The 25,583-nt window shown below is 46.2% G+C and overlaps 1 protein-coding gene across 6 annotated transcripts in view; it reads right to left on the bottom strand.

Annotated features, from left to right (window-relative positions):
* CACNA1B (calcium voltage-gated channel subunit alpha1 B) overlaps positions 1–25,583 on the bottom strand; it is a 391,414-nt gene that overhangs the window by 6,362 nt on the left and 359,469 nt on the right. For 3 of the 6 annotated variants that reach the window (XM_075324630.1, XM_075324634.1, XM_075324635.1), the window contains 10 exons: positions 22,025–22,121; positions 17,276–17,384; positions 12,958–13,065; positions 11,219–11,331; positions 10,793–10,917; positions 8,704–8,842; positions 8,516–8,626; positions 6,501–6,542; positions 1,496–1,685; positions 326–522 (listed from right to left, as the gene is read on the bottom strand). In XM_075324630.1, the coding sequence (XP_075180745.1) occupies positions 326–522; positions 1,496–1,685; positions 6,501–6,542; positions 8,516–8,626; positions 8,704–8,842; positions 10,793–10,917; positions 11,219–11,331; positions 12,958–13,065; positions 17,276–17,384; positions 22,025–22,121 (1,231 nt within the window). Of the gene's footprint in view, positions 1–325; positions 523–1,495; positions 1,686–6,500; positions 6,543–8,515; positions 8,627–8,703; positions 8,843–10,792; positions 10,918–11,218; positions 11,332–12,957; positions 13,066–17,275; positions 17,385–22,024; positions 22,122–23,766; positions 23,864–25,583 lie in introns of all 6 variants that reach the window. The other 3 variants (XM_075324631.1, XM_075324632.1, XM_075324633.1) reach the window with 3 other exon arrangements.

Below are 25,583 nucleotides of genomic sequence, written 5' to 3'. Positions count from 1 at the left end.
ACACAGAACCACATATGTGCACACATGAAATGACATACACCTGCTTATAGACACATTTGGAAGACACATGTTTCGTAAAGACATGTGTCCAACACCAACACATAAAACACCAAGGTCAAAGGAATTGATAAGACACATCTTTGCCCTGGGATAACTTTAGAGTAAACCCGAGTCTGCTGCTCCATTCATTGCCTTGATCGGTACGGATTATTGATAATTTATCTTTACTGGATACCCCCATTGTCGTGTATGTGTATGTACAGTATATGGCTCGCTGGCTGCTCGTCCTATAGTCTTGACAAGGTTCTCTGTTGTTTGATCTCACCTGTCTATGCGTTGAATGTTCTTGTCCAGAACTGGGCGATGGAGGTCGACTGTGATCCGAATGACGTGGATGACCAGAATCACGGCTGCCGTATCGGTCACATGAGTAAAAGCGCTGTTTCTCCGATGAAGATGGAGGCTGCTGCTTTCGTTCCTGGGATCTTCCTCTTTCTTGCCTCCTCTCTCGAGGTGCCGATTCTGAATTCATGTATCACAGGATGATGTTAGCATGGGCAATACATAGGAATTGGATATATACACTTAAAGAAAACAAAAAATTAAGGTGCAGGACTCGTAAGCTTCTTCTTTTAGTGGTGGGGGTGCAGGACTCACACACTTTCTCTATTAGAGGTGGGGGGTGCAGGACTCACACACTTTCTCTATTAGAGGTGGGGGGTGCAGGACTTAGACTTCCTCTATTAGTGGTGGGGGGTATAGGACTCGCATGCTTTCTGTATTAGTAGTGGGGGTGCAGGACTCGCAGGCTTTCTCTATTAGTGCTGGGGGGTGCAGGTTTTACAGGCTGTCTCTATTAGCGGTGGGGGGTGCAGGACTGGCAGGCTTTCTCTATTAGTAGTGGAGGGTGCAGGACTTACAGGCTTTCTCTATTAGTGGTGGGGGGTGCAGGACTTACAGGCTTTCTCTATTAGTGGTGGGGGGTGCAGGACTTACAGGCTTTCTCTATTAGTGGTGGAGGGTGCAGGACTTACAGGCTTTCTCTATTAGTGGTGGAGGGTGCAGGACTTACAGGCTTTCTCTATTAGTGGTAGGGGGTGCTGGACTCGCAGGTTTCCTCTATTAGTGGGGGGTGAGTGCAGGACTCGTAGGCTGTCTCTATTAGTAGTTGGGTGCAGGACACGCAGGCATTCTCTATTAGTGGTGGGGACTGTAGGACTCGCAGGCTTTCTCTATTAGTAGTGGGGTGCTGGTAGTGGGGTGCAGTACTTGCAGGCTTTCTCTATTAGCAGTGGGGGTTGCAGGACTCACAGGCTTCTTATATTAGTGGTGGGGACTGTAGGACTCACAGGCTTTCTCTATTAGTGGTGGGAATGCAGGACTTGCAGGCTTTCTCTATTAGCAGTGGGGGTTGCAGGACTCACAGGCTTCTTATATTAGTGGTGGGTGTGCAGGACTCACATACTTCCTCTGTTAGAAGACAGTCACACATTACCTAAGTCTTCATTTTGCGGAGACCTCTCCATTGATTTTTGCTTTTTCTCCTTACGCCGGTGGCATCGATGGTGGTGCTGGTGGCTGCGCTCATGGGGCACCCTCTCTAAGGAATATTCATACAGCTGAGGACGTTGCGTGGGAGCCAGGGTGGAAACTGAACGTTTCATGGGACTGCTGTCAGCAATAGGCTGGAATTAGAAAGCCAAGAACCATATTAGTGTCATAACATTTTTATAAATCACTTACAAGCTATAGCCGGCCACAACAAATCTGACGACAGAGCGCTGAGTGCTACTGCATATGGCGCCGGATACATTAATGTATTGACATCCACGCGTTTCTATCTGGTTTACAATACTACAAGCTCCCAAATTTTAGCGCCCTAGAGTGCAATGGATGCAATATTTCGGGACGCAAAAATGGCTCTCTTCTGGCATCTAGTGGGTAAAAGTGGTATATCATCCACAAAGCTGGTCCTGGAAAAATGCAACATCCAGAATGTCCACTTCATATCCATACCGTAACTATGCCACAAAATTACTAATTAGCTCCATCGTTGCTATTTATTACAAAACATAGAGTAAATGCCAGGAAGCCGCCTATAAATTGGTCGGAAATGCCGATTTACCGGAAACTAGCGCTCCCTTAATTCTGAAATCATTAGGCTAGGGTTACACGGTGATCCGTGTCACACGACCAAAAGCAATTGCAACTTATCGGAGACTATTTTAAAGTTGGTTATAACTAATGCAGCCTTGGATGGCTGATAACTGGAAACAATAGGCTGCATTCAACTGTGGGCACAATGAATCAGACACTGGCAGGTATCTGTACTCTGCAATGCTGCTGCGTTTCAGGGAAAACATACAATTAAAAGCCTGGTATGGACTAGGCGGCTCAGGTGACTAGTCCAAGAGGCTCGTCCCTAACGGCTTCTCTCCTTGAGTGACGGGTCTCTCCTTATATGCATTCTTGCATATCATTGCATTCTTTAACCAAGAATCAGCAATAACACTAGTGCATGCCCTCATCATCTCCCGCCTTGACTACTACAACCCCTGCTCTGCGTCCTCCCTTCAAACACTCTTTCACCCCTCCAATCTATCCTAAACTCTGCGGTCCGATTAATCCACCTGTCCCCGCTATTCCCCGGCCTCTATGAATCCCTTCACTGGCTTCCCATTGCCCCAAAGACTAGAGTTCAAAACCCTAACCATGACATACAAAGCCATCCACAACCTGTCTCTCTATACATCTGTGACCTAGTCTTCCGGTACTTACCTACACGCAACCTTCGATCCTCACAAGATTTCCTTCTCTACTCCTTTCTTATCTCCTCTTCCCACAATCACATACAAGATTTCTCCCGTGCCTCCCCCATACTCTGGAATGCTCTATCCCAACATATCTGACTCTCACCTACCGTGGAAAGCTTCAAAAGGAACCTGAAGACCCTCCTCTTCCGACAAGCCTACAACCTGCAGTAACCCTCAGTCCAGTACATCACGGCGCAACCAGCTCTCTCCTTATCTACTGTCCCCTCACCCATCCCCTGTAGACTGTGAGCCCTCGCGGCCAGGGACCTCTCTCCTCCTGTAGACTGTAAGCCCTCGTGGGCAGGGTTCTCTCTCCTCCAGTAGACTGTGAGCCCTCGCGGGCAGGGACCTCTATCCTCCTGCAGACTGTGAGCCCTCGCGGCCAGGGACCTCTCTCCTCCTGTAGACTGTGAGCCCTCGCGGGCAGGGACCTCTCTCCTCCTGTACCAGTCTGTGTTTTGTATTGTTTATGATTATTGTACTTGTCCCTCTTATGTATACCCCTTTCACATGTAAAGCGCCATGGAATAAATGGCGCTCTAATAATAAATAATAATTATATACACACAGGAAAATATGTCCAATGACAGGAGCACGGAGGGCAAAGTCACCGAGGACTGATTGGCCTCTTGGACTAGTCACCCAAGCCACCTAGTCCTCGGCAGACTTTTAAGTGGAGACATCTCAAATTAAAGGATACTTGTCTGATATGATAGAACCCCTGTATGATATAGGGGATGTGCACACAATGTCTTATTTCCGGTGGCAGACCTAAGGAATTTTTCTATTCAAAGATGCTTAAAGGGAACCTGTCACTGGATGTTTATAATACTCACCTAATGGTCGGTGCAGAGTAGACTGGTCGTCCAATGGGAGTCTCCGTTCTCCGGGTCCGCGCCTCATCTTTCGACCATCTTTGTCCTCCTTCTTGTGAAGCTAGTGTGCATGACGCGTTCTACGTCATCCACACTAGCCGACATTGAGGTCCTGCGCAGGCGCACTTTGATCTGCCCTGAGTAGGGCAGATCAAAGTATTATAGTGCGCCTGCGCAGGACCTCAATGCCGGCTAGTGTGGATGACGTAGGTTGCATCATGCACCCCGGCTTCAGAAGAAGGAGGACAAAGATGACCGGAAGAGGAGGCGCAGACCTGGAGAACGGAAACGCCCATCCGACCAGTCTGCTCTGCACCAACCATTAGGTGAGCATTATAAACATCCGGTGACTGGTTCCCTTTAAGGAAAACAACTGAATAATTGGCGGTCTTTTGGTCAATTTTGCCAAAGCTACGGCATGTTATCTTTTTTTTTATACTTTAAACTATAACCAGCGATTGTCTGCGGCTCGAAATCTAACTGAATGACGAAGTGGTTAAAAGAAGTTAAAAAAAAGGACAGATTATGAGCACAGCAATGTCATTTTTACTTTGCTGTGCATCATGTTAATTTTTTTTCGAAGCTTTTTCAGGTGGGCTGGAAGCAGAAACCACCTGAAAAGGACTTTGTCTGCACATCCCCTATCCCATGGTTCAGTCAACTTAAATCGGCTGTCGGGTTACCTTTTTAAGATAAAATCCAATATATCTATGGTACAATCGATTTCAGCAAATCTCATCAACTGTCACAAGGAGGTTTTTACAAACATCACCAACTGTCGTGGTGGCATCCGGATCTGTGGAGAGTACAGATACTTGTGCTCTGCCTGCTGACTTCTCTGATGTCTGTGACCAGCGCACACAGACTCTGGTGTTTACCAATGGAATTGTGGTTCATAGGCAGGATAGCAAGGGTTAAGGCCCCGTTACACGCAACGACGTAACGCTAAATCGCCGGGGTCACGGATTCCGTGACGCACATCCGGCATCGTTAGCGACGTCGTTGCGTGTGACACCAACGAACGGCCGTTAACGATCAAAAATACTCACTTGATCGTTGACATGTTGTTCATTTTAAAAAAATCGTTGATTGTTGCAGGACGCAGGTTGTTCGTCGTTCCTGCGGTAGCATACATCGCTATGTGTGACACCTCGGGAACGATGAACTACAGCTTACCTGCGGCCGCCGGCAATGAGGAAGGAAGGAGGTGGGCGGGATGTTACGGACGCTCATCTCCACCCCTCCACTTCTATTGGGAGGCTGCTTAGTGACGCCGCTGTGACACCGCACTAGCCGCCCACTTAGAAAGGAGGCAGTTCGCCGGCAACAGCGACGTCGCTAGGCAGGAAAGTCCATGTGACCGCTCCTAACGATTTTGTGCGCCACGGGCAGCGATTTGCCCGTGATGCACAAACGACGGGGGCGGGTGCTTTAACCAGCGATATTGCTGCGTGTAAAGCCCCCTTAACTTTCTGCTAGCCTGCTTGCTCCTTTATGTTGTCAGGAGACCTATCACATCTGCTCCCCTCCTATTTATGCTAGTGGAATCCTTCTACCCATGCCAGCTACAGTTTATTCTATTTTGGTCTGGGAGGTGTGGTGTCCCACACTTACTGGTCAAAGTTGTGCTTATTGCTTGGTGAGGTTTTGTACTTCTTTCCTGCTCTTGTTTTTCCTCCTAAACCTCTTATTGTCTTTACCTTTGTGTGTGCCTGGTGTGTGACAGAGTTTTTTTTTCCCCTATCTGTCTTTATCTGTGGGTGGAAGATAGGGAATCAGATCAGGACTGATCAGGGCCAGGAAGGAGACTCAGGCCTCTCCACCATCAGGAGTACCCCTGAGGTTAGGGATAGCATAGGCTGTTTGTTAGTCTCCTTTCATCACATGTTGTGGGGGAGCCAGTGACATTTGCTCTCCTCCAATATATTCTGGCTGGACACTTCCTTTAATGCCAGCTATAGCGTCTCTATACTGGTTTGGTGAGGTGTTGTGAGCCATACTAATTGCTGGTTGTAATACTTTGCTGCTGTGAGCGGTTGTGGTGTTAAGTTTTGTTATACATTTGTTGCTGCCTTACGTCTCTTGCTTTTCCCCTTAGTTTCTTTTAATGTTTGTTCCTGTGAGTTTGTGTCCTGTCTGAGTCCCCCCCCCCTCCCCCGTCTGTCAGCTATAGCTTCTCTATACTGGTCTAGTGAGATCTGGTCATCCAGACTAATTGGTGGTTCTAATACTTTGTTGCTGTGAACGGTTGTAGTGTTAACCCTTGTTGTCCTTTTGATGTTGCCTGCCTGCTCTTGCTTTTTCTCCTTTGTTTCTTACTGTTTATTTCTGTGAGTTTGCAATGTGTCTGAGTTTTGTTTTTTCCCTGTCTGTCTTAATCTGTATGGCCATCACACTCCTGCTCCTTCCTTCCCTGGTGGGGAACAGTTTAGTTCTGGTCAGGAGAATAGTTAGGCACGGGACTCAGACATCTCCACCATCAGGGTTAATCTAGATGTCAGGGATAACCTAGGGTTCCTTAGCGTGAGGGACAGTATAGCAGCCCCCTGTCCTTCACTATCCTACAGTCACATTGTGACATTTACATGGTGTAAGAAGAATTGGCTACAACTAATCAGTAAGATAAGTGATTATCATGGAGGCACTTATTCGGTACAGTCACTATGACACCACAATGATAGATGCTGAATTAATGCACCACACATCAGACAGCAATGCCAAATGGAACGTACTGATCGGACAATGGCGCTATATAAATGGCGCGGAGACACAAATACACACACAGGTCATGTGAAGTAAGAAGGCTACATACGGGCAGGTAACCGTTCCGGGGGGAAGGAGCGCGGCTCCTCGGCTGATGATAGACAAACAGGTGAAGAGGTTCAAACGCCATCACGGAGACCAGCGGCAGACAGCATGGCGGGAAGAAGGACGGACCGGGGGAGGGGAGCAGGAGAAAGGAGGAGAGTTAGGAAATAAAGGAGGAATAGAGGAGGATTGGAAGGGGAGACAGAACCACAGAAGCAATACAGAGACCACACGGGTGAGGTGAGAATGGGATGGCAATGGGGACGGGGAATGGTACAAAAAGAGAGACAATTAATATATGTAACAACCATTATTAAACAGGACATTAGACGGAAAATCCAGGCCGAGAAATCATTTATCGCCGGACATTGAAGGGAACCTGTCATTTTGAAAAGGATATCTACAGGCCAGATGTTATAGAGATGGATCTGATTAATATACGTCCTTGTGGACGTTACAATCCTTTGTGTTTGTATGTAAGAGTCCAGTGGGCGGTCCTAGTCAGTGATTGACAGTCTTCTTTGTATATCTGTGGCTTCAGAAACAGCTCTCAATTACTAGTAGGACCGCCCACTGGACTCCTATGCACGCACCATGTAGTCCAATGAATAAAATACAAATTATACTACATTATTTCTGAGAGTGGTAGAGCAGTGTATTTTCAAGCCGCGACAATGACTACCAGATCATGAAGATTTGAAGATTAATGTAGCTTTATTTGTGCACTGGTCAACGCGTTTCGGGAGACTCTGCTCCCTTCCTCAGGACAGTCAGGCAAAGAACATTAAATCTGCAATAAAGCCGATGCTTACAACATTACATACCATAGCAATGACGTCATGATCCACCCCTTTTTAGAAAAAATCGGTGGGAATCTATACACCATAGCAATGACGAAAATGATTATTTTCAAATCCTCATGATCTGGTAGTCATTAGCGCGGCTTGGAAATACCCTGCTCTACCACTCTCTGTTATCTGTATAGATTCCCCCCGATTTTTTCTAAAAAGGGGTGGATCATGACGTCATTGCTATGGTATATAATGTTGTAAGCATCGGCTTTACTGCAGATTTAATGTTCTTTGCCTGACTGTCCTGAGGAAGGGAGCAGAGTCTCCCGAAACGCGTTGACCAGTGCACAAATAAAGCTACATTAATCTTCAAATCTTCATGGTCTGGTAGTCATTGGCGCGGCTTGGAAATACCCTGCTCTACCACTCTCTGTTATCTCGGAGTTACTTACATGCTGTCATAGGAGTTGTGACTTTCACAACCCCTATAGGTGAGTTTGACCACCCCTCTGCACCCCCCCCCTTCCTACTGGGGTAAGACCCTATTGCGCTCTTTTTTCCACAGTTTTTTCTACTACATTATTTCTAACAGAGGTTGGGATTAAGGCCTTGTAAATGAGCCTTACGGTGACCATACACATCTAATGTGAATAGGCTGGAGGTCGTGTTTCATTCCCAACACCAAATTTTGAGCGAGAGGGAAAGAATAGGCATGTTGGATGTCAACAGGGACTGAGAACACATTCACGCTCAGTTGAGCCGAGTGTGCATGAATATAGGGGTGGTTCAGGAGAAATAGTTGTCACCCAACAGCTGTCTTAGGTCTATGACCCCCTAAAGATTTAGTGTTACGTATGGGCTTCCAATGCCTAATATCTTCCCAACAAATCCATATAGTGATGGAGTCCTCCAATGGATCAGCTGTAATATAAGGAGGAACCCAGCAACGAGTGCTCAGTTACCCCACAGCGCCACCAATGGGGAAAAAGAAGCATTGCACAATTTATATACAAATCAACATACAACCCCGCACGTTAAAAGGAATTTAAAAGTGGGGTCTTTTACGTAGAAATGTCCCTGGATTAACTCAAAATGACCTGATTTGGTACTTGTTAATAAGATTTATAAACCAAAAGAGCCACTAAGTTTTTAAAACCACAAAGATATAGGTCTAATGAACTGCACATTAGTCTCATGGATATACGCATACACACACTGCTTGGCTTACATGAGCGTCTGCAGCTAGCCGGGGCATGGACACCGCTCGTCCTTGTGTCTCCAGTCCGGTGGGATGATCACCGTTGGTAAGATTTTGGCCGATTTCTTTCATCTCCACAGACTGTGAAAAAGAACCTCGGTCAGTATTAGATGTGGATAGTGTCGCTCTTAACATATGTCATGTGATGGAAGACTTGCCTGTTTGCTTTGCTGTTGGGGTGGGATCTCTTCCGAGTGACCTCTCTGAAAAGCGATACTTCGAGGGGTGGAGAAGGGATCCGATGATGGCTGCGTCACCCATGATATTGACTCCCGGATCCCACTGCCCTGATTGACCCTGGATAACAAATAAGTGAAAAGAACATTCTGTTTATAACCAGTGGGTGTCAGTTAATATATGTCTCTACTATCCAGGTAGGGAGGAACTATTTATCCTAAACGTCTCCTTAAAAATTAAGGCTAAACTGATACTTTGTATTTCCTAGTCTTTCGCCGGAAGAGGGTTCCTTTACGTCGCGAGATTTATTTCTCTTACCAAAGACACCATGTATTTCACAAGTAGTAAAGTTCCCTTTTTTTTGCAAAAAGTTAAGGCATTTATTAAAGGGATGTAACTTAGATGAAAAATAGAGAGGCTTGAAGGTGTTTGGTCTTTTGGAGAACTAGGTTTGGAGAAGGTTGGGGTTCCAGGGTCAAAATATGATGAAACGTCCTGCGTCATGCACACAGGCCGGCATTGAGGTCCCGGGCAGGCACACTTTGATGTGCCCTGAGCAGGGCAGATCAAAGTATTGTAGTGCGCCTGCACAGGACCTCAATGCCAGCTAGTCTGGATGATGTAGGATGCGTCATGCACCCAGGCTTCAGAAGAGGGAGGACAATGATGGCCGAAAGAGGAGGCGCCGCACCCGGAGAATGGAGACACTCATCTCACCAGTCTGCATCGGACTAACCATTTAGATGAGTATTATAAAGTGATTTTTATGTTCTACACAGCGGTCTGGGCTCTTATATACAGCATGTTAGAATACTGTATATAAGAGCCCACTGATGGTGGCCGCAGCTTATAGGCCCCAAATCTGGTGACAGGTTCCCTTTAATACTGGCATTTCATTGCCAGTATTAAGGAAGGACGTGCAGAAATAAGACACTCCGAATTCGTTAAGGGGTACACTTATGCGCTTCACCAGAAATGTCATGCCAATCATCGGCTGCGGTAATATTTTTGGCGTTATGTATACTACAACATTTGATGAATTTGTTGGGCAGACATTACCAGGCCCCATCCAATCTCCTCCCCAGTTCCGTCCACTTTGTCAGAGATGGCCGAAAGAGGCGTGAAAACGCCAAATGTTAACATTTCTTTTCAAACATTTTTTTCAGTGTTTTATGTCAGAATTCTGACTTTAGCAATGTGAATTAGATTTCCATAAAAAATCAGGGCTATGAGGGAGAAACAGCGCAGAGGGTTTTATCTGAAAAAAAAAGGGAAGAAGATAATCATATATTCTCACTTTGGTGGGTGAGATTGGGCATGTAAATGACCACTGCTGCAGATCCACAGGCTCAAAAAGCCGATGAGTAGAGTAAAAAGGACAGTTAATGGGTGTTTCGAGGCTGCCTCACTTCATCAGGGATTCTTTTTCCCCACTGAAGAAGCAAAGCAGCTTCGAAACGCGTTGAAATAAACCATGGTTTTTTTTTAGAATTCCACCCAACATCATCTTTGACCGGCGTCGCAAAACAACCACTAACCATCCTTCTTTCCCATAAAAGACCAGGAGCAAATATTTTAGTTTAGAGCGCTTGATAAAATTCAGACGGATCCCAGCGTTATACATGGACTCCAACCATCTCGGGGGCAGAATAAGACTCTATTCACACATTCTTTCCCATTTTTTTCTCCAGACCATTTTTCTCAGCTGTCATCCGTTTTGCCTGGATCAGGTAGACTAATTTAGATCAGGTAGACTAAGAACCTGTTTTCTACATTCAGTTTAAAACGCGTTAAACACAGACGGAAAACTTAAATATAAAGGATGTCTTATGTTTTCCATACATTTTTACATCCCCATTGACTTTAATGACTCAGTTTGGTCGGCAAAATGGATGAGAATCTGACACGCTCGGAGTCTCACAGATTTGTTTCTAAAACTCTACAGTTCCGTCTGCTCTCCGGACAGGACACGACCGTGTATAAAGGATGTGTGAATGCAGCCTGATACAATTTTTGCCAAAACCTAGAAATGGAGAATTTCAGTGGTGCTCTATACATGGTGCTACTTACACGACCCCTCCGTTATTCAGAGACGCTGAGCTCTTCTGCTTTTGGATCATGGTGTCACCGAGGTGACTTGGAATATTCTGGTCCATTGTCGGTTTCAGGGGCTGGAAAAGGGAGACGGTCCCTGTCTGTAACATACAACATTGTGAGTACGAACTGACCATGCAAAGGATAAAAGGACAGAGTGAATCAGCTTGACCGGGGACAGATAGGCAATTTTGCAAAACCACCATTAATATATACTACATTTCTATCGGAGGGACAAAGACAGAAGAAGGCCCTTGTGCAAGAACAATATGGACCCTGTGCGGCCCAATAGGTCCTCGTAATGCACAATTCCACCTGATTTTGAGGCAGAAGTTGCCCCTTCACCTCTTGGGTCCCCGCGAGGCTGCAGATGTTGCACCAATGGTACAGTTTATCTCCTACCTGGGATATGACCCCCGGTTGCTGGTGAGATTGGTCGCGGTTGTTCTTGTTTTGCTTGTAGAAGTCAAAAATCATTAGAGCGGCATAAACCTTCCCGACTGTTACTTCATCAGCTGTAAAACAAGAAATGGGCATCAAAAAAGGGGGTCTCTGGTTCAAGAAACCCATTTTTAAACCATCCTGGTCATCTCCCTAGTAGATTAGTGGCAAGCTCAGGATCAGAGTCTCCGTTATGACCATCTGAGACTATACACATTAAATGTGTATTTTTGCTTTTGGCATGCACGGGGTGAATGTAAGTATTCTTGCTAGCCGCAAGCTCATTACCTCGGCTCAGGTGTATCCGCTTATAACCATTACCAACCTGGATAAATACCCTCTGCTCCCAGCAGAGGGTGCCGGTTATTCCGAATTCATTCTGGAGCTTGGATGAGATGTTTGCTGCTGTATCCAGTTGTTTGGTGTGGAAGTTACCCTGTTGTTCAGTTACCTTCTCCATACCTCATTTACCTTCTTGTAGCCCCCTTGGTGTTTGTTTTTGAGGCGCGTGAGTTTTGTTGTACCCCCGTCTGTGTTGTTACCCTGTTGTTCAGTTACCTTCTCCATACCTCATTTACCTTCTTGTAGCCCCCTTGGTGTTTGTTTTTGAGGCGCGTGAGTTTTGTTGTACCCCCGTCTGTGTTGTTACCCTGTTGTTCAGTTACCTTCTCCTTACCTCATTTACCTTCTTATGGCCCCCTTGTTTGTTTTTGGTGCGCATGAGTTTTGTTGTTTTTTTCGATGGAGGTTTTGTGACTACTCTCCCAGCCCAACCCTTGGGTGGTGGGTGTGGAGGGGTTATATCAGTGCCATGGACAGGAGATAGGGACACGCTAGTGACTCAGACCTCACTACCATCGAATGTACCTCTGGGTTGAGGGTCAGCTAAGGTTGCTAGTCTGAAGGCCAGCTTAGGCGTCCCTATCCAGTCCCATCCTAGTCACCAGAATGACACAAACACATTATTAGGGCGTTCCAGATTAATAGAGAGTAGTCACCCATGTACGACCTTCCTCTATTACACAGATAGGAAAGTGGCTGCAAAAAACATCCCTAGAGGAATCAACATATCTGTACATTACAAAAACAGCCCGAAGAATACTCTGTGATGTCCCTTAAGATGGCACTGGAGGAAACCGGAAACATAAAAGTGAGTTTTCTAGATTTCAGAAAACCCTTTAAAAACTCTCCTTTACTCACCATCCCCTGGTCCAGTGCAAAGTCTCCACCATTGCTCCCGATGCTTGTTATTGTCTGCTGTGCTGATGTCACATCAATAACGCTGCAGCCCATCAGTGAGTTGACGGCACAAACAGCTCAGAGCCACTGAATTCACTGATTGGCTGTGGCGATGATGTGATGTCATCCCTGCAGACAATACCAGGCATTGGGAGCAATGGCGGGGATGTGCCATTGGACCTGGGGACGGTGAGTAAAGCTCAGTTTGTTTTTTAACAAGCTGCTCCTGGGGATTTGTTTTCTGAAATGAATTTCCATCCTGGATCACAAGTGATCGTCAATATTCCCAGCAGAGGAGCTCCATGAGATCAGTTTATGGAACCACAAAAGGATATCATTAATTATGCTTAATTATGGGTAATTAGACTAATTAATAATATCTGACACTGATTACAGAACGAGACCAACTTTTACTTTTTTGAAACATTGAAGATCTAGAAAGAGCGAGAAAAGCTTCTTACGTTTATGAGGAGGTACAAGTAAATCTAGGGTTTTCTGTGAGAGGTTGGGCCACACGGACATTATTTCTTTCCGTAGATCGGCATCACTTTCATGTTGTTTCAGTCCCCCTAAAAAGTAAATCATTCAATTAAAGCACGTTATTAATAATAATAATAATAATAATAATAATAATAATAATAATTAATAATATCTAAAAAAAAGTTATTTTATGTATACAGCAATCTTGCAAACCTATGTATCTCCATTGTGGCAGACTACAAACAAACCCTGTATAGTGTGATCCAGTATTTATCTTTTCCCCTCTCTTTTTTTTATTTTTTGTTTTTTTATTTTTATTAACCCTCAAGATTGCCAGATTGAAAAGAAAAATGACTACAAGAGATAAGCGGGCACAGCCATGCTCGGATGCTCAATATTCGTAACTAGTGATGAGCGGGCACTACCATGCTCGGGTACTTGAGTTGCCATCATCCGAGCGTCCAACTGTTCGTTACGAGTACCGAGCATTGTAGTGCCCGCTCATCGCTAGTTACGGGTTTCGAGCACCTGAGCATGGTAGTGCCCGCTCATCACTAGTTACAAGTACAAAGCACCTGAGCATGGTAGTGCCCACTCATCACCAGTTATGAGTACTGAACACCTGAGCATGGTAGTGCTTGCTCATCACTAGTTACAAGTACCAAGCATGGTAGTGCCCACTCATCACCAGTTATGAGTACCGAGCACCTGAGCATGGTAGTGCTTGCTCATTACTAGTTACGAGTACCGAGCATGGTAGTGTCCGCTCATCAGCAGTTATGAGTTTAGAGCACCTGAGCATGGTAGTGCCCGCTCATCACTAGTTACCAGTACTGAGCACCTGAGCATGGTAGTGCCCGCTCATCACTAGTTACCAGTACAGAGCACTTGAGCATGGTAGTGCCCGCTCATCACTAGTTACCAGTACTGAGCACCCGAGCATGGTAGTGCCCGCTCATCACTAGTTACCAGTACTGAGCACTTGAGCATGGTAGTGCCCGCTCATCACTAGTTACCAGTACTGAGCACCCGAGCATGGTAGTGCCCGCTCATCACTAGTTACCAGTACAGAGCACCCGAGCTTGGTAGTGTCCGCTCATCACTAGTTATCAGTACTGAGCACCTGAGCATGGTAGTGCCCGCTCATCACTAGTTACCAGTACAGAGCACCCGAGCTTGGTAGTGTCCGCTCATCACTAGTTACCAGTACTGAGCACCTGAGCATGGTAGTGCCCGCTCATCACTAGTTACCAGTACAGAGCACCCGAGCTTGGTAGTGTCCGCTCATCACTAGTTATCAGTACTGAGCACCTGAGCATGGTAGTGCCCGCTCATCACTAGTTACCAGTACTGAGCACTTGAGCATGGTAGTGCCCGCTCATCACTAGTTACCAGTACTGAGCACCCGAGCATGGTAGTGCCCGCTCATCACTAGTTACCAGTACTGAGCACTCGAGCATGGTAGTGCCCACTCATCACTAGTTACCAGTACTGAGCACCCGAGCATGGTAGTGCCCGCTCATCACTAGTTACCAGTACTGAGCACCCGAGCATGGTAGTGCCCGCTCATCACTAGTTACCAGTACTGAGCACCCGAGCATGGTAGTGCCCGCTCATCACTAGTTACGAGTACTGAGCACCTGAGCATGGTAGTGCCCGCTCATCACTAGTTACCAGTACTGAGCACCTGAGCATGGTAGTGCCCGCTCATCACTAGTTACCAGTACTGAGCACCCGAGCATGGTAGTGCCCGCTCATCACTAGTTCCGAGTACTGAGCACCTGAGCATGGTAGTGCCCGCTCATCACTAGTTACCAGTACGGAGCACCCGAGCATGGTAGTGCCCGCTCATCACTAGTTACCAGTACTGAGCACTTGAGCATGGTAGTGCCCGCTCATCACTAGTTACCAGTACTGAGCACCCGAGCATGGTAGTGCCCGCTCATCACTAGTTACCAGTACTGAGCACCCGAGCCCACTCATCACCAGTTATGAGTACCGAACACCTGAGCATGGTAGTGCTTGCTCATCACTAGTTGCAAGTACCAAGCATGGTAGTGCCCGCTCATCACCAGTTATGAGTACTAAGCACCTGAGCATGGTAGTGCCCGCTCATCACTAGTTACGAGTATCGAGCACCTGAGCATGGTAGTGTCCGCTCATCACCAGTTATGAGTTTAGAGCACCTGAGCATGGTAGTGCCCGCTCATCACTAGTTACCAGTACTGAGCACCCGAGCATGGTAGTGCCCGCTCATCACTAGTTACCAGTACTGATCACCCGAGCATGGTAGTGCCCGCTCATCACTAGTTACCAGTACAGAGCACCCGAGCATGGTAGTGTCCGCTCATCACTAGTTATCAGTACTGAGCACCCGAGCATGGTAGTGCCCGCTCATCACTAGTTACCAGTACTGAGCACTTGAGCATGGTAGTGCCCGCTCATCACTAGTTACCAGTACTGAGCACCCGAGCATGGTAGTGCCCGCTCATCACTAGTTACCAGTACTGAGCACCCGAGCATGGTAGTGCCTGCTCATCACTAGTTACCAGTACTGAGCACCTGAGCATGGTAGTGCCCGCTCATCACTAGTTACTAGTACTGAGCACTTGAGCATGGTAGTGCCCGCTCATCACTAGTTACGAGTACTGAGCACTCGAGCATGGTAGTGCCCGCTCATCACTAGTTACCAGTACTGAGCACTCGAGCATGGTAGTGCCCACTCATCACTAGTTACCAGTACTGAGCACCCGAGCATGGTAGTGCCCGCTCATCACTAGTTACCAGTACTGAGCACCCGAGCATGGTAGTGCCCGCTCATCACTAGTTACCAGTACTGAGCACCCGAGCATGGTAGTGCCCGCTCATCACTAGTTACGAGTACTGAGCACCTGAGCATGGTAGTGCCCGCTCATTACTAGTTACCAGTACTGAGCACCTGAGCATGGTAGTGCCCGCTCATCACTAGTTACCAGTACTGAGCACCCGAGCATGGTAGTGCCCGCTCATCACTAGTTACGAGTACTGAGCACCTGAGCATGGTAGTGCCCGCTCATCACTAGTTACCAGTACGGAGCACCCGAGCATGGTAGTGCCCGCTCATCACTAGTTACCAGTACTGAGCACCTGAGCATGGTAGTACCCACACATCACTAGTTACCAGTACTGAGCACCCGAGCATGGTAGTGCCCGCTCATCACTAGTTACCAGTACTGAGCACCTGAGCATGGTAGTGCCCACTCATCACTAGTTACCAGTACTGAGCACCTGAGCATGGTAGTACCCACACATCACTAGTTACCAGTACTGAGCACCCGAGCATGGTAGTGCCCACTCATCACTAGTTACCAGTACTGAGCACCCGAGCATGGTAGTGCCCACTCATCACTAGTTACCAGTACTGAGCACCTGAGCATGGTAGTACCCACACATCACTAGTTACCAGTACTGAGCACCCGAGCATGGTAGTGCCCACTCATTACTAGTTACCAGTACTGAGCACCCGAGCATGGTAGTGCCCACACATCACTAGTTACCAGTACTGAGCACCTGAGCATGGTAGTGCCCACTCATCACTAGTTACCAGTTCTGAGCACCTGAGCATGGTAGTGCCCGCTCATTACTAGTTACGAGTACTGAGCACCCGAGCATGGTAGTGCCCACTCATCACTAGTTACCAGTACTGAGCACCCGAGCATGGTAGTGCCCGCTCATCACTAGTTACCAGTACAGAGCACCTGAGCATGGTAGTGACAGCTCATCACTAGTTACCAGTACTGAACACCCGAGCATGGTAGTGCCCACTCATCACTAGTTACCAGTACTGAGCACCCGAGCATGGTAGTGACAGCTCATCACTAGTTACCAGTACTGAGCACCTGAGCATGGTAGTGCCCACTCATCACTAGTTACCAGTTCTGAGCACCTGAGCATGGTAGTGCCCGCTCATCACTAGTTACCAGTACAGAGCACCTGAGCATGGTAGTGACAGCTCATCACTAGTTACCAGTACTGAACACCCGAGCATGGTAGTGCCCGCTCATCACTAGTTACCAGTACTGAGCACCCGAGCATGGTAGTGCTCGCTCATCACTAGTTACCAGTACTGAGCCCCCGAGCATGGTAGTGCTCGCTCATCACTATTGACTACAGCTTTGCTTGTAATCCCCAACCTTATAGACAAATAGATTTTCGTAGGAGCTGTATACAAAAAAGTGAGATTTTTTTTTTTTAAATAAGCAAAACATTTACCCAGCAGTTCCTGAATTAAAATTTCCATACTGTCCAGCAATGACCCACCTGAAGCTAGTTTTATGTCCAACGCGGTTCGGATTAAAGCCATCAAAGTGGATGTAAAGTGCACAGTGAGGTCTGTATCAGAGATGGGCATATTCATCCGGACAAGCCGCTGTGGAAAAACTCAGACGCTCATTATGACCGTCACTGCTACCAGATTGTCCAACCATGGTGCAAAGTCAGCGCTTCTCAACCACCCACTCATGAAATATATTTACATAGATTAACGTGCTACATTCTCTTCTTAAAAGGGTTGTTCAGTGAAAACAAGTTATCTGTCCTTAGGATAGGCGATAACTTATCGGTCGTTGTCCGATCACTGGGATCTGTACAAGAATGGGGCACTTTTATCCCCATTGGAGTGGAGCAGTGGTGTCCATGCTCAACCGCTGCTCCATTCATTGCCCGCTCTCGGCTTTTTCCGACAGCCCTTAGAAAATAAAAGAAGCTGAGGTCTGCAATGAATCTGCCAGTCCATTTTATAATGGGGATAAAACTTCCCAGACAAGGATAAAAAAAAAATCCATGGTCTGTTGATTCTTGTAAGTCCCAACCATGAGACACCCAGAAATTAGAGTAGTACTGCTCAGGAGCAAAGCCAGGAATGGACTCAGGCATCTCAACCATCAGGAGTAATCCTGAGTTTAAGGATAACCAGGTTATCATCACCAATGCTATAGACAGGCGACAACTTATTTTCCCTGGACAACTCTTTTAATTGGAGGGGTTTTTTTTTCTTAATGAATAAGTGGAGAAGTAATGATTGTTTTTCTTTTTTTATTAGCAGGTAGTGCAATGGAGATTGGTTGAGATACACTGACTTCACAGTAACTATAGATATCCTGGCATGCACCTTGAAAGGATAAACCGTAAAAGAGATAAGTAAAGCAAGCAGCCACCCAAAACTTGATGGTTCCCGTGGGTTCTATCCTCAGCTTTTGGCTCTTGATTAGTCTGATAAACACCAATCCACCAAGAAGAACCAATTCTATCTTGGTGATCGGCAAAATATATGAAAGCGTCTTAAGGGAACAATCAAGTTCTAGTTAGAAAGGTTGACATTTAGGCCCAGCTTACTGACGTCAGATGAAATGGTTAGTAAATTAGTTCTCTGGCTTTTTAATTTTACGTCTGTCATCTGTTTTGTAATTGCCAATATATGGTAATCTGGTAACAGATCTTGGAAGCAAGAAGTCACCAAAACTGAATCCTGAAAATGTGCAGTTACAGCCGTGACCTCGGGTATTCACCGTAAACCTTGGCCAATGTGCCACTGCCTTGGTGTCTCGCGGTGGATGTCCAAAGTCTAAGAAAAAAACTCGCATTCTATCATAGTACTGAACCGGCAAAGTAAAACGGCACATTTTTACCGATTGCAGCAGTATATGAACTATTGGTAAGCCGGCTAACAATATATCAATATATCTTCCATGGTGCAGTATCGCCTACTGGTGTGCCAACGGATTGGCTGTGTCCCACTTGGTCTACAGCCAACGTGCACTCCCGAGTAAGAGGCGCTGTCCCATGGCAAAATAGAGCAGATTGGGCGATGCCAAGAGAGTTGGCAAACAGCACAGGAGGGAGGTCCTGCCCAGCCATCTTTTGGCTGACAGAGGACAACAAAATTAGGGCGGTTAAAAGTCAGAGCATAAATTAGAAGTCCGCTTCACATCAAACCACCACTCTGATTAATACTGGGCTTTTTTCTACAAAAGTGAGAGATAAATTAAAGTGGAATCTTTTATTAGTGTTCGAAAAGTTTTGGCATGTCATAGTGACACCCACTATGTGCTCTTCGGAGAGGCCAGGAGCCATGTCTCTTCGTTTCTGTTATGGGTGGCCATCTTGGCACTCGGGACCGCCACCACCAATCCAAACGTCTCAAGTCATGGTTGCGCTGTGCAGAGCATTTTGCATTTGGAATGCTTTTGACACGACTCTGCTGTGCGCAGCATTTTGCATTTGAAAATGCTCTGCTATGTGTCTTGTGCACTTACTGAGAGGTTGTCTTTTAGCACTAGGGTCCATGCTGGTTTTGGGAGGTGCCTTCACAGATGCGCCTCGTTCCTGGTGATTGCTCTGTTTCTTTATTGGGTTTGCTCTGTCTGAACTTCACCAGTCGTACTTCCTGTTTGCTCAGTGTGCTCTTCTATCCTGCTTGGTGTAAGTGTTCTGATCTTGGCTTCTGACCTTGGACCTCTTCCTGACTACGTCTCTGCTCCCTGAACCTTATACGTTACCTCCCGGCTTCTGACCTCAGACCTCTTCCTGACCATGTCTCTGTCTGCTCCCTGAACCTTATACATTACCTCCTGCCTTCTGACCTCGGACCTCTTCCTGACCACGTCTCTGTCTGCTCCCTGAACCTTATACGTTACCTCCCGGCTTCTAACCTCGGACCTCTTCCTGACCATGTCTCTGTCTGCTCCCTGAACCTTATACGTTACCTCCTGGCTTATAATCCCAGCTTGTCTGACTACCCTTCTATTCATACTGCTCGTAGTGTCAAGCATCACATCTCACAATTCATAGAGACCCACGTCAATCACTGAAATGAAGAGACAGATGTGCTCATTGAAGCATTAAAAGTACACCCTATTATATAGGAAAGTAATTTTAAATATGGTCCAATGTTTCTGCAAGATACAGTGATATCAAGTATTTGTCGACCAGAAGAGAAGTGGTACCAGGAACACCTTGGAGGCTGAGGATTGGTAAAAGTCTAGAAAACCAATGGTGTCATCAAAATGTCTTCCTGTAAATTTCTAAAGGGAGCCTATCATGTGGAAATTGCAGTACAGTCTGCAGGTAGCACATTGTAGAGAAGGAAGAGCGGAGCAATTTGATATATAGATTGGAAGTAAAAATGTACTATAAATTGCAAATTATTCAGTTTTTTTTATTCCTAAGAGTCCATAAGGTGGTTTTATCCATTGATTGATAACTCTAGAGATCTGTCAATCACTGAGTAAGACTGCCCAAAGGACTCCTATATTCTGAAAGTGAAAACTGTCGCACGGAGACTTTTACAAACTTCGCTGGCTGTCAAGGGGGCATTGGGTTCTGTTCAGACTACAGATTTTGACACTCCGGGCGTCGACCTGCTGTGTGTTGATTCATAGGGAGGCTAGCAAGAGTTCATCTCTGCTGGTCTGCTTGTGACTCTACTATGATCACATGTTGTTGGGAATCCAATCATATCTGCTCCTCTCCTATTTATGCTGGCTAGATACTTCCATCTATGCCAGCTATAGTGAGGTGTTGTGATCCAGACTATATGGTGGTTGTTATACTTTTTGCGGAGTCCGGTTGTGGACTTAACCCTTGTTGCCTTTTTGTTGCTACCTTCCTGCTCTTGTTTTTCTTCTGAGTATCTCATTGTCTATTCCTGTGTGTGTGCAGTGTGTCATTTTTATTTTTCCCTCGTCTGTCTTTATCTGTTTTTAATCACACTCCTGGCCCGTCATTCCCTGATAGGAGGGGGTATAAGAGTACTGGTCAGGAGCATAGCCAATAACAGGACTCGGGCATCTCCACCATCAGTAGTAACCCTGAGGTTATAGTACTATTCAGGAGCATAACCAGGTATGGGACTTGGGCATCTCCACCATCAGGAGTAAACCTGGGGTTATAGTACTGGTCAGGAACATACCCAAGAACAGGACTCGGGCATCTCTACCATCAGCAGTAACCCTGAGGTTATAGTACTGGTCAGGAGCATAGCTAGGAACGGGATTCGGGCATCTCCACCATCAGGAGTAACCCTGAGGTTAGGGATAGCCTAGGATCCCCTAGCATGAGGGACAGCATAGGAGCCATGTTCCCCGCTATCCTAACAGTCAGCTTGTGACAAAAACGTTTATAGAAATAAATAATAAGTTATTTATTCTTTACCCATGTAACTATATATAATGGATCACTATCAGACAAAGAAAGAAGGGGCCCCTGTACAAGAACAGTATATGGGCCCTTTGCAGTTCAATAGCTTCTCATAATGCACAATTCCACCTGTTTTGGAGTTGGTGGTGGACCCCCTTAACTCTTGGGCCATCAAGTGAGGGGCACATACTGAATTTTGCAAAACATTTTAGTACCTGTTTATTAATCATACAGCCATTTATTTGCACCATGTTTGTATCCTATAACTTTATGAGATAATATAATTTTCTCAAGATGTTTAATGCTTATTTGACCTTTTTGGCTCTCGAGATGCCAACGCTTGGCATGAGGCGGTTACTCAGGAAGAAAATCATTTTACCTTTGAGTAAGCTGAGGCTAAATCATCAGAGGCATATCTAGTACATGCAAGTATATTTAGATCCATGGAAAATAGAAGACATGCACCACAATGCAAAAAGTCCATGCATAGAAAAGTTTTTTTAGAGTCACAATGTTTGAGGTCTTCTACTTGTAGAAAAAGAGTTGAGGAGTGATGGGGAATAGATAGGGAAGTCTTAGATTTGGGAAGAGAGGATGTGGATACAACCCTTTGTAGGGGTCGGGAAGGGATTCTTAGTGGATTGCATTAATGCTCCGATGCTTGGAGCACATGAATTGGGGAAAGATAAAGAGAAACTCTTTAGGATGTAGCATAGAGACCACTGGTTACGTAGTTCTGGAGAGAGTGGTTATCTTACATAGAAAGAAATTCACAAGGGAAAGATACACAGCACGGTACGGGCACAGTACAGAGACAGGAGAAAAGGCTGAAGGCCAGTGAGTTACTGGTGGAGGTCGACACATCTCTTCTACCTTATATGCCACACGTGCAGGGCATTTCTTTCCCAAGCCAAGGGGAGGGGGCATGTGTCGTAGCATCTCGTACATGTCATTGTAACCAATGCGCCCACTGCAGCAACGGGGAGGTGGAGGCACAGATGTAGCGGCAAGAACAGGAGGACAAAACAAGGAGAGAGATGGACACAAGACCAATATGGAAGCCACCAGAGATAGGAAAAGTAAGGAAAGAAGTCCACAAAACAAAGAGAGAGATGGACACAAGACCAATATGAAAGCCACCAGAGATAGGAAACGTAAGGAAGGAAGTCCACAAAACAAGGAGAGAGATGGACACAAGACCAATATGGAAGCCAACAGAGATGGGAAACGTAAGGAAAGAAGTCCACAAAACAAAGAGAGAGATGGACACAAGACCAATATGAAAGCCACCAGAGATAGGAAAAGTAAAGAAGGAAGTCCACAAAACAAGGAGAGAGATGGACACAAGACCAATATGGAAGCCAACAGAGATGGGAAAAGTAAGGAAAGAAGTCCACAAAACAAGGAAAGAGAGGGACACAAGACCAATATGGAAGCCAACAGAGATGGGAAACGTAAGGAAAGAAGTCCACAAAACAAAGAGAGAGATGGACACAAGACCAATATGAAAGCCACCAGAGATAGGAAAATTAAAGAAGGAAGTCCACAAAACAAGGAGAGAGATGGACACAAGACCAATATGGAAGCCAACAGAGATGGGAAAAGTAAGGAAAGAAGTCCACAAAAGAAGGAAAGAGAGGGACACAAGACCAATATGGAAGCCAACAGAGATGGGAAACGTAAGGAAAGAAGTCCACAAAACAAGGAGAGAGAGGGACACAAGACCAATATGGAAGCCACAAGAGGTTGGAAAAGTAAGGAACAAAGTGGGAGACATGAGAAGTCCACAAAGGGGTACATGGAAAAATAATATGGATATAAAATGAGTGGAAGGTTAAGCCGGAATGACAGCAAGAGGTCGAGGACAAGTTGGCACAGAGGACACGGAAGAGAAGAAGACAAAGAGGAATTTTTAACATCCGAGGACAAATATTGCATGAAGACATACAGATTACATAATCCAAAAAGGGTTGAGATAAAAAGATGGGAAGAAAAAATAGTACGGACAGAGATGGAAGCCGAGCAGGGGTTCGAGAATGGGAAGGAAACAGACAAAAAAAACATATCTGATTAGCTTGAAACTGTACACTCCTGTTACCGAAGCACAGGTATGTTTTTTTGCATCAAGGTGAGCGAAGGTTAGTCGGGAGGGAAGGGAGATGTTGCTTTCTTTCTGTTCAAACCCTTTCAGGAGTTGGTCTTGAGCAGAGAGAGGACAAGGTGACATTTCAATGCCCCTTGTCTTGTACCATAGGGGGGCGCCAGTATAAACCCTTCAATGACAAGTGCATCACATTCCCCTGCAGCATTGAAGGGGATAAAAATATTCTGATCATCATGCTTGGAAGAGGCACCAGGCAGCAACACTAATGAGAATCCCATTTACAAAGCCCATTGAGGTAACCGCACCCCACCCAACCCCAAAAAGATGGATCCCAGATTATGGCGGATAGTCCCTCTAGTGAAGCTACCTGGTTGGCAGGGGATAAAGCATGATGAAGGGGCAGGGCTAGCCTCGCGTTCTCATGCAGGCGCAGCCCCTCAGAATTTTATCAGACTGCTTTGATCCCCAATTGGTATAGATGCAAACTGGCTTTTTTTTTTAGGCTGCAAACCTTGTAAGCCACCCGCGATGGGCAGCGTTTCCCCAGCCCCAGTGGAGGGGCAATAACCCGCAATAAATTGTACATATCCTTATAGTGAATACGGCAACTAGAAAAAGAACAATACAATATATCACGGACAAGATAAAAAGAATAAGAAAAAAAACCAATTTATAACCTTTTCTTTTTTTGTATGCACAAATGCAGAAGTCATTTCCAAAATCTGATGCATAAGACAAAGGTGTTGATGACGGGGGCCAAAGCCAAATTAAAATGGGTTGACGGCTCCTTCTATTGGTACTTTAAAGGTAACCTGTCACTAGATTTGCCGACTATGAGCTGCGGCTACCACCATTGAGCTCTTATATACATCATTCCAGAATACTGTATATAAGAGCCCAGGCCTCACTATAGAACGTAAAAATCACTTTTTAATACTCACCTAGGGGGCGATCAGGTAAAATGGTATCGCTGCTCTCTGGTCCGGCGCCTCTTCTCTGCTGCGATCTCCATCCTCCTTCTAGCCAGCCGAGTATTGATGACGTGCTCTACGTCATCCACACAGGCCGGTATTGTGGTCCTGCACAGGCGCACTTTGATCTGCCCTGCTCAGGGCAGATCAAAGTACTGTGATGCGCAGGTGGGAGTAAAAGTTGAAGACCACCTGCACAAGCGCACTACAAAATGCGCCTGCGCAGGACACATCATCCATACTCTGCTGGGTAGAAGGAGGATGATGATCGCCGCTAAGAGGAGTTGCCTGACGGAACAGAGGAGGGCGACTGACTGGAGAGAGGAGGGCGACTGACTGGAGAGAGGAGGGCGACTGACTGGAGAGAGGAGGGCGACTGACTGGAGAGAGGAGGGCGACTAACTGGAGAGAGGAGGGCGAGTAACTGGAGAGAGGAGGGCGACTGACTGGAGACAGGAGGGCGACTGACTGGAGAGAAGAGGGCGACTGACTGGAGAAAGGAGAGCGACTGTCTGGAGAGAGGAGGGCGACTGACTGGAGAGAAGATGGCGACTGACTGGAGAGAAGAGGGTGACTGACTGGAGAGAAGAGGGTGACTGACTGGAGAGAAGATGACGACTGACTGGAGAGAAGAGGGCGACTGACTGGAGAGAAGAGGGCGACTGACTGGAGAGAAGAGGGCGACTGACTGGAGAGAAGAGGGCGACTGACTGGAGAGAAGAGGGCGACTGACTGGAGAGAAGAGGGCGACTGACCGGAGAGAAGAGGGTGACTGACCGGAGAGAGGAGGCACCTGACGGGAAAGAGGAGGCACTGGATCGGAGACTTTCGACATCCATCAGAACGGAGAACCCCCTAGGTGAGTATTATATAGGTGATTTTATACAGAATGATTGCTATCTGAATTCTGTTGAAGAGCCATCTAAACCTGTCTATGCTGTATATAAGAGCCCACTGGTGGTGGCCGCAGCTTATAGTCGGCAAATCTTGTGACAGGTTCCCTTTAATTCTCAGTGCTTTTGTGTTTCTAGCAGCAATGAGGGGATGAGAAATTGGAGCTGGGTCTTTCCTCTATGAGTCCCATGTCCTGTGTCCATGGTTGGCACACTACCAATATGGCAGCTATGGTTGGCGCACTATCATCATGGCGGCCAAGTATCTATATGCTGTCATCGTCTCACTTCCTTTTCTTAACTTGCGTATTAAGTAAAACATGATGAATTATTCCTACATCCCTTTGTTATTTCTATCTAATCAATATCATTATTAAAACCATTAGCAATAATAGTAAAAGTATGTTCCTCTTACGTGTGCATGTAGCTCGATCTCGTACCTAATATATAGTGACTGTGTGTAA

This window comes from Anomaloglossus baeobatrachus, chromosome 9 (genome assembly GCF_048569485.1).
Source record: "Anomaloglossus baeobatrachus isolate aAnoBae1 chromosome 9, aAnoBae1.hap1, whole genome shotgun sequence".
NCBI classification, from domain to species: Eukaryota; Metazoa; Chordata; class Amphibia; order Anura; family Aromobatidae; genus Anomaloglossus; species Anomaloglossus baeobatrachus.
The sequence above is the reverse complement of the archived record's forward strand: the minus strand, read 5'-3'. Positions and strand labels throughout refer to the sequence as shown.